The sequence below is a fragment of the Artemia franciscana genome, chromosome 1 (genome assembly GCF_032884065.1).
Source record: "Artemia franciscana chromosome 1, ASM3288406v1, whole genome shotgun sequence".
Classification (NCBI taxonomy): Eukaryota; Metazoa; Arthropoda; class Branchiopoda; order Anostraca; family Artemiidae; genus Artemia; species Artemia franciscana.
Genome location: NC_088863.1, coordinates 65,706,871 through 65,720,195, shown reverse-complemented (window position 1 = coordinate 65,720,195; position 13,325 = coordinate 65,706,871). Strand labels below are relative to the sequence as shown.

The window sequence follows — 13,325 nt, the reverse complement described above, 5'->3', positions numbered from 1 at the left end:
ATTACAGAAAAAAAAAAATAATAAATAAAGCAAAATAAAAGTACATGTAACTCACCAATAGCAAGCACAACAAGGCTAATCTAACGAAGAAAAACAGTATAATAAAATAGATTAACAGATCAGTAAAACAGACGAAGTAAAGCTGCATTGATAACTAGAAATGCTTACAAACACAGTATAGACCACCGCTCATATTTCACATTCATCATGATCATCATTTATTTTTAACCCACAAAAATAACACTATGGAGAAAACAAAAAGCAAACAGAGAACACATAAGATACATAAATAGCAAGAGAAAATATAACTAAACTAGAAAGATAGCTTATAAGAAGAAGAAGATTGTGGCACCATCGCCCCATGCAGGGAGTTATTCTTGCAGAGAGATCGGACACAGTGAGAATGCCGATTTTGGATGGCCAAGTATGGATCAACAATGCCATATCTTTCACTAATCTACGAGTTTCTAGTCCAGGGTGGTAGGCCTAACAAGAACTTACTAAAACGATAAAAGCATGACCGGAGGGTACGCTTAGTCTGATTGGTTAACAGAGCCCAAAACGGGAAAGACCAATAACGTGTGGCTGCACCAGCACATTGAAAAGTCTTGCTCTATTATGTGTATTATAATTTGTCTTAGCAGATATGAGTAGACCATGAGAATTGCGGATCTTGCTGGTCAAATGCTCAACTAGCAATGATCTTGTAGATTTTACGTCACAACCGATTGGGAACCTGAGGTAAACTAAACAATGCGCTGGTCTCACGACAAAATTTCCAAGTCTGATATCAGGAACGTCATCTGAGCTTTGACGGTTGAAAACTATAATTTCACTCTTACTTTCGTTAAAAGACAGCTTGATTTCGGAATAAGCGTAGCTTAGAACATCGAAGTTTTTCTCTATCATTCAAAAAGAACGGCTTAAATTCAGTACATCATCGGCATAATTTAACAGTGATATATCTATACCTCTAAACGTAAAACTCATCTCAACATCTTTTTGTGATTCTCTAACACTATTATTGTAAAGGGGAGGGGAAGAATGTAAACTAGGACTCATTTTAGCAATAACGAAAATATAATTGCAAATGCCACACTTGTTTTCCGTCCCAAAACTAAAGAAACAAAAGAAGGAAGCATCATGAACTTTTCCTAAGACAGTGAAACGAAAAAAAAAAAAAATTCAATTACAGCATCAAGCTTGAATGCGGTACTCTACACTATAACTGTGCACGCTTTGGTTGAATCACACATAGACTCTACTGTTTTAATTGTGTTGCGAGAACAATACTTTGGTTTTGTCCTGGTCTTTTTTTTAATTTTTTTTTCCTATGCCGCCGATCTCAGCTTATTCCTGGAAACCTGTGCGGTGTTTTCGGAAAGTGTGGACCTCAGGCCCGATTGATGAATATGACATTGCATTTTGGAAAGCTCCGCAGAACTCTTGCCTGGGGCAAAAAAGGATGGTTTTTGCTTGTCCACGAGCCAAAGCCTATGGTGTGCAAAGTGAAGTGGAGTTATATAGCCTATGTCAGAGAGGATTATCCGAAGTTGTGCAGCCAATATTTCGTTTCATCAAACCATGTTTCTGCTTTCGATAGAAAGCTCCGTTCTAGCAGGCAAGCTGGCAGGCACCACTTTCAAATTGAAGATGGACTAAAATCTATAAGTGTTAAATACAGCGGCAGTTACCCGGCCCCACAGCCAATATATCTTCTTTGACTGATAAATAGAAAAATTTACAGAAAAAAAATATGGCATTTTTCCACGGATCCGAAAGCGTTGCCATCTATTTTTTTAACCCCTTTCTGTTCGTGATTTCAGCTGAGTTTATCATTCAGTTTTTCGGACTTGGGATTGCGGTAGAGAAATGGTATCAGGTGTGCCTTATAAACTTTAAAAGTTCTCTCATTGCTAAAGAAATTGGAGCTTATCCGCTGCTCCTTTCTAAGTAGAGACGTTAGAAAGTTGACCTTCGGCAAAAAAAAAAATCAACTTTTGAACTAAGACAGATATAATTTTTTTTTTCGGCGGCAATCGATAGCTCTTGATGAGCTGATCAAAATATGTGACATCCATTTTTTGGTTCAAAAATTCCATCATGAGGTATACCGGTTTGAAAATTTCAAGGGGTTGACAACTTCAGTAGTAAGGTACACGAAACGAAATCTAGGCCGACACAAATTGTGAGACATATAGAGGACTTGTAAGCAACAGTCCGCTGTTAGGTAATAATCACCTTCGGCAATGAGGGGTTAGCAACTTTTGCTAGTTGGTGTATCAATTATTTGTTTCCAGTGTATTTGATGGTAAAACCAATTTGTTTCCAGTGGTAAGACATGTAGGGGACTTGTAAATAATAATCTGCTGTTAGGCTACAGTCACCTTCAGCGATGAGGGGTTTGCAACTATGCTAGTTGGTGTACCCATTTATTTGTTTCCGGTGAGCTTGATGCCTATCACGGGAGAGGGACTGCAAATTGGTGCACATTGTGTCCGATCTCTTTAAATCTGACAGAATTAAGTGTTTACGCAACGGGTACAAACGATAACGTAAAACAGTGAGGTAGTTTCGTAATAATTAGTGTCACCTATGGTATTTTAATCCTGAAAAGTTACGGATAGCTTTATAATACCAACTAGATTATATAAGATATTGTTCCAAGTTTTCATCCGTCACGATGTCTACGATTGAAAAGGATAAAGTTCAACTGGCTGCAAAGTCAATTTAGTCCCTTCTTTCGATACTGTTTTGTTGTTGTTCTTTCAACGCTGAGGAGTAGCCTTTGATCATGTGATTACTGATCGATAGCGTAGAAACAAAACCAAAGTGTTTTTCTCTCAACGCTTTAGTCGGTGAAGCCGAACAAAGGTTGCCGCAACACTTCACGTTGCCCGGGCAACGTAGGTGTAGTTATACTTGCATTTTTATGTCTAAAAATGGGGGGTATGTGTTTTTTCCCGGAAAAAACTCCCTTGGATAATCTCCCTTCCTGGAAAATTCCGCCACATGGGAAGATTGAGCAGCTACAGAGAAGGTATAAAATAGGTACCTCAAACTATCGATCAGATGTCCTAAGGGATAACAAAAGGACCTGATATCAAAAAGAGGTTCTACGACAGGGGCTGGTTTCTCTCCAATTACTTTAGATTTAAAGAAAAACAGACTAGAACTCGAATGAGTTTCTACAACCATTAGGGCGAGGTTTGGGATGAGAAGAGGAAAGTCCCCCTCCTATAAAAATAAATCCCGTTCGTTTCGGGGTGTAACGTTACTCTTTACTTTCATAATAACGGTGTAGACCAGAAATATTCCTGAAAATCAAGAGGGACTATATATCAATTTCTACCTACAATTCCCCTACAAAAAATTATGTGTTTATTTGAAGGTTCAATGAGATTTAAGATGTTTTCGCGTGAAAATGCACTCTTTGAGGCATCTACCTCTCTCTCTAACTATAAAATGATTAGAGAGCCCTACTGTGGAGGTTTCAACATCTCATTAAAAAAAAAAAAAAAATCGAATTTGGTCCTTTTTTTTGCCAAAAAAGTTCGCCGATGTGTGTTGTTTGTTCTTTCTTTTTTTTTCCAGGAATGAATCGTGTCGAACCAATAATCGTAGAAGATCGAGAGAGGGTTTATTTGATTATTATATATCAATTTCTACCTCCACCCCCCCCCCCCTACAACCAATTTCGTGTTTATCTGAAGGCTCAATGAGATTTAGATTGTTTTGGCGTGAAAATGCACCCTTTGAGGTATCAACCCCCTTCTCCAACTACAAAAAAATTAGAGATCCCTACTCTGGGGGGTTTTAAGCTTTCATTAAAAAAAATAAAATAGAATTTTGTCTTTTTTCGCCAAAAAAGTTCACCGATGTGTGTCGTTTGTTGTTGTTGTTTTTTTCCCACGTATGATTGTATCAAAGCAAGAATCCTAGAAGATGGGGAGAGGGTTTATTCGAACAAAATTAAAATATTTTCTATGAATCATGCTTTCGTATCTAATTTCAGTGTCCACATTTTTTGCTCTTCATTTGCACTTTTTATGTTCTTTACTATGTTTTCTTCGTTCAAGTGACCCTAGTATTTTTGTACTCATAGCTTAACGAGAAAGACCAGAAGAACATGAACTCGAAGACGCCCGGGTATTGTTGCTGGTATAAGCACCTTTGAATTTATTAACAAGATTTCTCATCCCTTTTTGGAAAATACAAAAATTTTGCCGCATCACACGTGATATTTGTCTCTAATTAGGTAGTTGTATGACAATTATGCAATATTCATGCTTAAAATTGCTCTAAAAAGACTTCTCTTTCACCCTATAGTTTCCTGCATACTGGTTGGGGTTGCTGAAGCTTTATTCTGTTTCATTGAAATTTGCCTAAAAAACATAAATAATATAATAAAACAAAGGATGGAAATCGACATACAAGGGTGCAAATTTGTAGCTGCTATTGACGAGAAAGGCTTGTGAGCCTATGTTTGACAGCTTTATTTTGATGAAAAGGCACAGCTCTGTTTTTGCGATTTTTGTGCCAGACTTTTTTGCGAATGTTGATTGTCTTAAAAGAAATTTACAACTTTACTATCCAAGTTTTTTCACTGGTCATTACGAATTGACAAAATTGTAATTGATTATGGTTCCCCAATTACTAGTAATTGAATGCGAATCATTAATAAAACTGACTTTAGGAAGCAATGCCAGGTGTTTTCCAGAGGAACAGTGTGACGAAAGTTTTAGTTACTTATTCACTAATTGTATATCAATAGTAATTTCTTACGAAATATTTGATTCACTTCTACTTACTAGAAATTAATCAAACAAAGGTGAAAAAGGGACAGGGTACATTTTACAGATGAAAGATGGCTGATCACCGAAAACAGCTGTCGAACAATCGGTCCGGGGCAAACGCAAAACGGGTCTTTCCCAATTGGGTGAGAAGAAGCTATAAGAAGGGACGTAAGGGAAATTACTAATTCATGGAACGGAAGAAATAGTAAAGCTTTGAACAGGTAGGGTTCGAGGAGGAGCGTGTTTGGGTGTGTTGACCCTACGGGGCTGGCCGTTGCACGCCATCAGACTACTTTGAAAAGTACAGTAATAATTGAATGTACAAGTCTTTTTCTTTTGAAATAGACATTGAAGCTTTTTTTTATAGATACCTATATATAGGATTAAACACAGGCATGTATTATTTATTATAATTAGGGGGAGGGATCTGCTTTAGTTAAAATTGAGAAAGTAGACAAACTGATAGTAAAAACATTGACGTAATTTGACAATTTAGACATCTTGTTAGGGTCCCCTGTATGTCGAAGGAGCCCTCTGTATGCGTGCCTGTTATATATGAAAATAAGGGATTTAATCAATCAATTATTCTACAGGCATAGAGGATTTACATTAAGGTAACACATGGAATAATACTTCCAAATAACGACGTATTTTAGTTCTTAATATGTTTTTCTGCTAGTTCTAATGATTTAATATCTTTAAAAGGCTGTTAGTAGATAGACTAAAGTTCTAAAGACTTAGAGAAATAACAAGAAAATAAAACATAAGCAATAGGTAAAAGATACAATTGGCATTATTTCAAAGTTTGAATCAGGTACATGAGCTGAGGGAACCAAATTATCAGGTCTTTTTTTATCCTCATTTTTTTTTACCTTTTCTGCTCATCAAAATCAATTTTTACCAAGGATAAAAGTTAGTTATAAATCGTTGTTAAATAAAAACATTTATAGTTTAAATTTTGAAAAAGTTCTATCATAATTTATTGTTTTAATTTGATTATTAATTTGGATCATTCAATCTTACAGGAAGGGCATTTTTAGATACGATTGAGTGTTTGGACGAACAAGCAGAAGAATGGACGTCTTTTGTCTATGGTCAGGACGGAAAAAACCGTCAGAGAAGTATGTCACCCTTAGATGTCAGTAGACGGCCCTCAGCTAGTACTGCTATGATTTCGCATGATGAATTTACTAAATTGAGGAATGATTCTTGTAAACTTGATAATCTACAAGAATTACCAGCAATTCCACTCTAACAACACGCAGCGAATTTAATTCCTTATAAATTCCATAGTAAAGTCTTATTTAAGTGCTAAAGATAGTCTAACTTTTTTCTTTTACTGGATTTTAGATGTGTTTGTAATTACTTGTCAAAAGCCCTTGTGTCAAATTGTTTTCTGAGCTGACTAAAACTGTCGAAATAAATAAAGTGATCAGCATCTGTTTTATCCAAATTTTGATTTTTAGGAAAGATTTAACCTCCTCTGATAAGGATGCTAAATTGTACATTTCTAGGATGTTTAAAAAAAATTCCAAATTAACTCATATAGAAATGTTGCTCAACCCAAGTTTGCAGACATATTTTGTTATAGGATGGGTTTAGCTAGGCATAAAATAAAATACTTCAATAAAACAATACTTGATTAAATTTTTTTTTCGCTATCTGAATCAGATATACGCATCTCATGTCTCAGAAAAACATAAATTGAAATTCGGAATCTTAGCTCAAGCAATGACTTTGAGGTGAGGTACCAGCCCTATGTTTTTGTGTTTGCCTTAATTCTTCTCAAAGAGTACAAAATCGCTCGAATAAATTATATGAAATATATTCAATGTTTTATATACGAAATGTTTGGAATCTAATCCGGTGAATATTTTTTTTGTAGCTTGCTGTTTATATTTTAACGAAAATAAATTCATCACCGATCATCATTTTTGCACTTCTATGGAAATTCACTCCCTGAAATTTTTTAAAGGGATTTCACTCAAGAAAGCTTATAAATTTTAGCCAAAATCAGGCTTTTCACTTCTCAGACGAAAAACTACTCTGACTCAACCCTTTCGTTCACCTCTTCCACTTCTACGGTCGGACCTGCATTCACACATGAATTCTTTGTGTTTTCGAATAAGAAAAAGCAATAGAAATACAAAGAAAGAAAGCCGATTCAAAAGGAATAGACGGAATATCGTAGATACACCTGCACATGAAGTGTTTTAGGGGTGTGTATTCAGGGGCTTGCCTCCCATTTACAAGAATGATAAACAAGAAAGAACGCAAAAAAAAAAAAAAACATGAAAACAGGAGGATAATTAAACATGAAAACATGGACTACATATTTGTATTACTCGATGCTTCCTCTAAAAATATCCCTCTCAATGTAAACGAACGCTATGCTGTACTCAATGTAAAATACTTTTGGTAGCTTCGAATTCATTATTTGGGTTTCGAATAAATTGTTCATTGCATTTAGTTAATTTAAAAAGAAATAAGAAAAACTACAAACATATTTCTATAAGCAGGGTATTGACTAAAAGGAAAATGAAGGCTTGGCTGTTCAGCACTAAGTTGTTAATTGGTTGTTAAACTAACTTGGTTGTTAATTCACCGCAGCACTAAGCTGCCTGACGTCAACCCAGCTACGCACGCTCCTCCTCCGTCCCAGTCTATTCCAAACCTCCCTCTTTGCATCCTCCCAGGAAGTTCCCATATCCCTTAAATCTTTCTGTGTGACGTCCTCCCACCTCAACCGAGGACGACCTGCTTTTCGTTTAGCTCTAAACAGTTGACTGATAAGGACAATCTTTGGCAATATGTCATCCGCAGAACGTGCCCTAGCCATCTCAATCTTCCTCTCTCTGTAGACCTAGAAAAAGCGGGACTGAATCACACTTGTCTTAAAGCCTACTGTTTGAGGTACGGTCAGTCAGTCGGGCAACCAAAACAATCCGTCGGTAGTTGTTCTGTAAAACATCCAGCAAATCTTCCTCCGTTTTTAAACCGCCTAAGCTTCAGAATCATATTTAATGGCTGCCATCACTGTAGCTTTCAATATTCTGACCTTGGTTTGCAGACTTAGTTTCCTATCCTTCCAACCTTTTGATAATGAATGATAGTAAACCTTATTTATTTTGTAATAAACCTTTTGATAATGAATCTGATGGTGTGATTTTCATCAAGATTTCTCTCCTTTCATCAAGATTTATCTGAGGCTCATACCCTTTGATATGTAACATTCAATGTAATGAACGACATATACCTGGAATCGGCCTAAAATTTGTTACCACAAACTGTTTGATGAATAAAAAGCAGACTGCTTTCTAAATAATAACTACTAACACCCATTATTATAAAATCCCTTTCTACCATTTTAAATTCTTAAAACTTAATGTGGCACCCTTATGTCGCACTATGACTGGTTTCTCATGGACTCTTATCGTTCAAACTCTATATAGTGGAGGAATAATACGGTTTGGCCTCGGGGAAATTGCGACAGAATTTTTTTTATTCCAAAATGTTTAGAAAAACAGCTTAATCACACAAAAAAATCCCCCCGAATCCTCTTTGCACAACTACCCGAACCCCCCCCCCTGAAGGGGGGGAAATCAAAATTTCTAGTTGGACGTATTTTTGGGTTTAAGTGGTCGTTTTCTACCAAATCAAGCATGACAAATCCGAAACCGACGTCAAAAATCAAGTTTTTTGTACCCCAGTATCGATTTTTACTTCATGGAACGGGGGGGGGGTAAAATACACAGGTCATTATTTGCCGGATTCCTGCGGTTAAAGGACCATTTTATATCAAATAAAGTACCGTATTGCCAGATATGACGTCAAAAAGCAGGTTTTTTAACTATTTACCTCCTTTTCACCTCTAAGGGGCCTGTAATATGAAGGGTTGCTAAGTATAACATCTTGAAAAACCATTTCTTTATTCGAGATCAAAACTTCAGATCAATCAGTTATAAAAAGGATCGTTTCGAACTCAGGTAAATTAATAACAAGAACATTTTGATTTTAAAGCATAACTAAAGCTAATTCGTCCTCCTGCTCGTCTTTGTTATCATCCTCATCCTGTTCAAGGAGCTACTCGTAAGCCTGTTTTTCCTTTTCAAGGGGTTCTGGTAGCATGTCATTGCCATCAAACGCTCTGCTATCCAGTTCTGATGATAAAAGTTTCGCATAAAGGGTGACCTCCAACAGACCATGGTCTTGCACAGCACGAGAGACAGCTTTGCCTTGTAACATACTACGCACAGTGTTAGGCAGTTATACTTGACTTAAGGTTTTCAAAAGTCCCGAGTCAGCCATAAGGAAGCCAATGGCTCCTAGGAAACTCATGCGTGTGTGAAATCCACCTAGGACAACAATAGCATTTTTAAAGTACTTGTGGCAGGCTCTGCATTGACGATACACTTAATCTTCCAGTACCACTTCACACTTCACACAGGAGATATCGCTTGGGTTGTGGTTTATCATTGGCAAAAAAAGAATATTCGACTTTTCCGGATGAGGTAGCTTTTGGTGTATTGACCACATAAAGGCCGACCAGCTCATGTATAAGCTTTTGAAAAAGCCAGAGATGCGCCAAAGTGTTTCACCTTTCCATTCATTATCATGAGTGTCACCGCTGTTTGTCAAGCAAACAAAAGTCCGTGGTTGCGACTTGGCGGGTTTTTGGTAGGTGTAGATCGGCACGGTGCCGATTGACGTCATCTCATCTCCACTTACTTCTTTTCTTGGCGCTGAAAGCTCCTTTGCCGGCAACTCAGGTGTAGACACTTCAACAAGCCCCATTCCATGAAAGGTATTCAGGCCATCGATAGTAGCAATATCATGATTGACGTTGTCTCCTACGTACTGAAAAATATGTGCTTTCTCTTCGGACTCTTCCAACAACGTTTGATCTACTGATGTGCATCTCTCAAATTTTTTTTTTACCACTGAGGACGAAGAGTAGAATCCAAGATTGTGCAGCGTTTCAATTAAAAACCGAGATGAGAAATGGTGATGCAGCTGCAAAGCCAGTCCTATTTGTTCAGGAGACATTAAACCACGTGGTCTGCATGCCTGCTTTATAGCCTGTCTGATAGAAGATATTAGACGTGGCGCGTTGATCCCCTATCGATGAAAGCAGTAGACAAAGAGATGGGCACACGAAGTGCAAACACTTCTCTAGTGAGATATCTCGTTAAGAAATTCGTAGGAATCCTTCCTTGTCGTTATGGATTTGATTCCGATTCTTATTATCTTTCCAACGACACTGATGAGCTGACCCCTTTCTCCGTTTTCACTATCTGCCTTTTCTCTTGGTGAAATTCTCGTAATATCCTGTCAACCGTATCTCTAAATGTTACGAGTATCTCTTTCCCATTTGAATCGGACACAACCACTTGTTCGCCATCCTCACTGACTAGTAAATCCTTGGCTTCACGAAACTGTAGGCCAAACTATCACAGTCAGTTTCAGAGATAATATGAGCCATTTTTCTTAAAATGATCGTCAGAGGGACAGGCTCTTCACTGTTGGTATAGCACCGAAGGGCTTCTTTGAGAGTGGCTTTCCTTGCACTATCGAACTGTCTTCCCTTCCGTTTCTTTGGTGGAGACACGTCACTCACTTCTTCTTGACCAAAGAATTTTTGTGGAATCTCTTTTCCTGTCCTGAAGTTCACTGAGCATATTTGATGATAAACGGCATCCTCTGAAGGTCAGAAGTCTTTGAATTTATCCGACCAAGCACTGTCATGGCCAACTGATCGTTCTTTCTCTTACACATTTCACGAATCGAATAGTCGAAGCTATGAGTTCATACTGCATAAGCTTCAGCGAATTCACGACTTGGGATCTTATATAATTTCACTGCTTGACCACAGAATAGGCAGTTCTTCGAAAAATCAAAGCTTGGAGCTCAAGATCTGGTTGGGGGGGGGGCTGCAGCCGGTTCTTTCTGCTCAAGTTTCCTTTGAGCGTTCTTTTCTCTGTCGATCCGACGTCTGTCACAGAAGTTACGACGACACGCGGTATGGACTTCATTTCCAGTCGTCACAGTTATGCTACTACCTCTTTCTTTGCTTGTGTTATTCACGGCATCGGCTCCTTTCTCAGATAATATGGTTTCACCGGGTTTGATGCTGTTTTGGCATATCGGGCAGACCATGTTCTCTTTATTGACGGTTCTAGAAGAAAAAAAGACTGATTATTTCATACAACTTGTTTGTTCAGTAAATATAGGCACAATCCAATCGTAATTTAACCCATCGCCACCTAGAAGAACAAATTCAGCTTGAATGATATATGTAGATGGCATTGCAACAATGAAGTTGAAAAGCAGAAATGAATATCCGCTCTTTTCTGAAATCAGAAACGTAATCTTAAACACTATCTCACTAAATGCTTCTAATCAACGCTCGCGGACCCCAGTTTTTTATTTTGTCTTTTCTTTGCGGAAGTAAATAAAACGGGACAAACCTTGTATATAGCCTTGAACCCGCCAATCATCTATCAAGTACTATGGTAGATGGCTCCACTGATTAGATCACCTAAAGAATGACGCTAAGAAATGGAAACCGCAAACTGAAGGGGGAGTCTGGAATGCTGGTTTGAAATTAGACTGTTCGAGACTCATATTCTAAGGCGCCATTTCTTGCTTGATAGGAAATGGTGAATCAACCGACAAATGATTAAACTAACTAGTTCACGTAGGTCAACTTTCACAACCGATTTAGGTGAGGTGAGGTACTTGACCACGTGAAATCAAGTTTTTAACATCATTTCCGAATTCACCGCCATTGATTCCAAAGGAAACGGCCAAATAATGCAACAACATCTTAATTTCGAGTTTTGCCCCCCCCTCCCGCCTTTTAAGGGTGGAAATGGGCAATAGGGTATGAAAAAAAAGGAAAATTTGAATTCAGATTTGGAGTCGGCATACTTGATTTGATAGGAAACGACTATTTAAACTCAAAAATATTTATAAAAACAAAAATCAGATTTTCCCCCTTATTTTTCCCCTTGAATGGCAAATTTGGGATACTTGTGCAAGGGTGATTCGGGGGGATTTTTTTTGTGTGATTAAAATGATTTTTCTGAACATTTTGGTGTAAAGAAAATTCTGTTGCAATTTCCCCGAGGTTTGACCATTATTATCCGTATCTTTCCTCCACTAATATGATCATTTCTTCGAAACAAGGAGACTAGATAGAGGCTCCTAGGTCTACTTATCATAAAACTGTACCCGCTTAACCTCGCTCTGCATTTTGAAGTATCTAAATCTGCACAACACCATAGACAGTGAGAGTCTTAGTTACACAGTGAAAAGATGACAAGAAGAGAGTTTGAGAAAAATGAAAAAACAGCTGAAGGTCAGACTTTACTATGTACTGAGAACGGTTTTTCATCTTACCGAAGGCTTGCTCTCATTTCCTGCAAAATGAGTTGAAGGCTTTAAAGAGTCGAGTCTTCAGCCAATTAATGAAGAAAATAGGAATTAAAAAACCCTAACGCTACCTACATTTTAGCATCTGGTGACATCATTAGAGAAGTAGAAAATCTATCAAACATCCAAAGAACTCCCTTGAGAAAATTTTGGTAGGTAAAATAGTTTAGAAAACTTTAAACCTGTAGGTCAATTGATCGTATAACTCTGCTTTTTTTTTATCTCTTTCTACATTTTGAAATATATAAACAGTCGAGCATTCACTATTTATGATGAATAAAAAGATAATGTTGGCGATTTTTATTTTCGATACAGTTACCAGTTAACACTTTGACATGTTCAATAATCTTCGATTTCCTCTTCTAAAACTGGTTTTGTCATTTTTTTTCCATACTAGATGACTTGCCTTTTCCTGTTTGGGTTGGTTGTAAATACGAATTCTGCTGAACGATGCTTGCTAAGATTTTTTTTTTTTTTTTTTTGTAAGAACCCAAGTCTCAAATTTCAATTTCTAGTGTGTTTCTACCTTTATTGCTGAAGCGTACCCACAAAATACCTTTTAAATATAATCTGTTTTATGGTTAGTTCAACTTTGTTTCTCATAATTTGGATGATTGTATCCAATTAAGTGTTTCTTGAAATTCTCTTACATGCACTGTGGCTAGGCAATTAGAACATCAAAGGAAATGTTTAATGTTTCGTGAATTCAAAATAATCTAATTCTGAACATTTTTAAGCCTTAGATAAAAACAAAAAGTGGTCTAGGGTTCTATAGTAATGATCTATTTACCCACCATCTACAAAATATCATAGGGAAGCAAGGAAAAAACTAAATGCAAAAATAAAAAGAAACACTAAAGTTATTGTTTGAGAAAAACATCGTTTATTCAGTATAGCTTTTATTACAGACTTCTCACAAAATTCTTGACCACTTCGGCTACTAGATTCATAATTCCAAGTTTTTCGAGAGGGGAATTTCGGTGTCACCTAAGAATAAACAAAAGATAAGTTAAAGCAGCCGATTTCATGGATTATTGCCCATGATATGGAACAACAGTCCCGTTTGCGCGAAATGGCTTTTGAGTTGCAATTAGA

General features: G+C 37.1%; 1 protein-coding gene across 1 annotated transcript in view; it reads left to right on the top strand.

Annotated features, from left to right (window-relative positions):
* LOC136032974 (influenza virus NS1A-binding protein homolog A-like) overlaps nucleotides 1-6,234 on the top strand; it is a 100,360-nt gene extending 94,126 nt beyond the window's left edge. Inside the window, exon 13 of the mRNA XM_065713482.1 lies at nucleotides 5,822-6,234. Coding sequence (XP_065569554.1) covers nucleotides 5,822-6,051 — 230 coding nt within the window. The 3' untranslated portion in view covers nucleotides 6,052-6,234. The remainder of the gene's footprint in view (nucleotides 1-5,821) is intronic.
* Nucleotides 6,235-13,325: the final 7,091 nt, after the last annotated feature.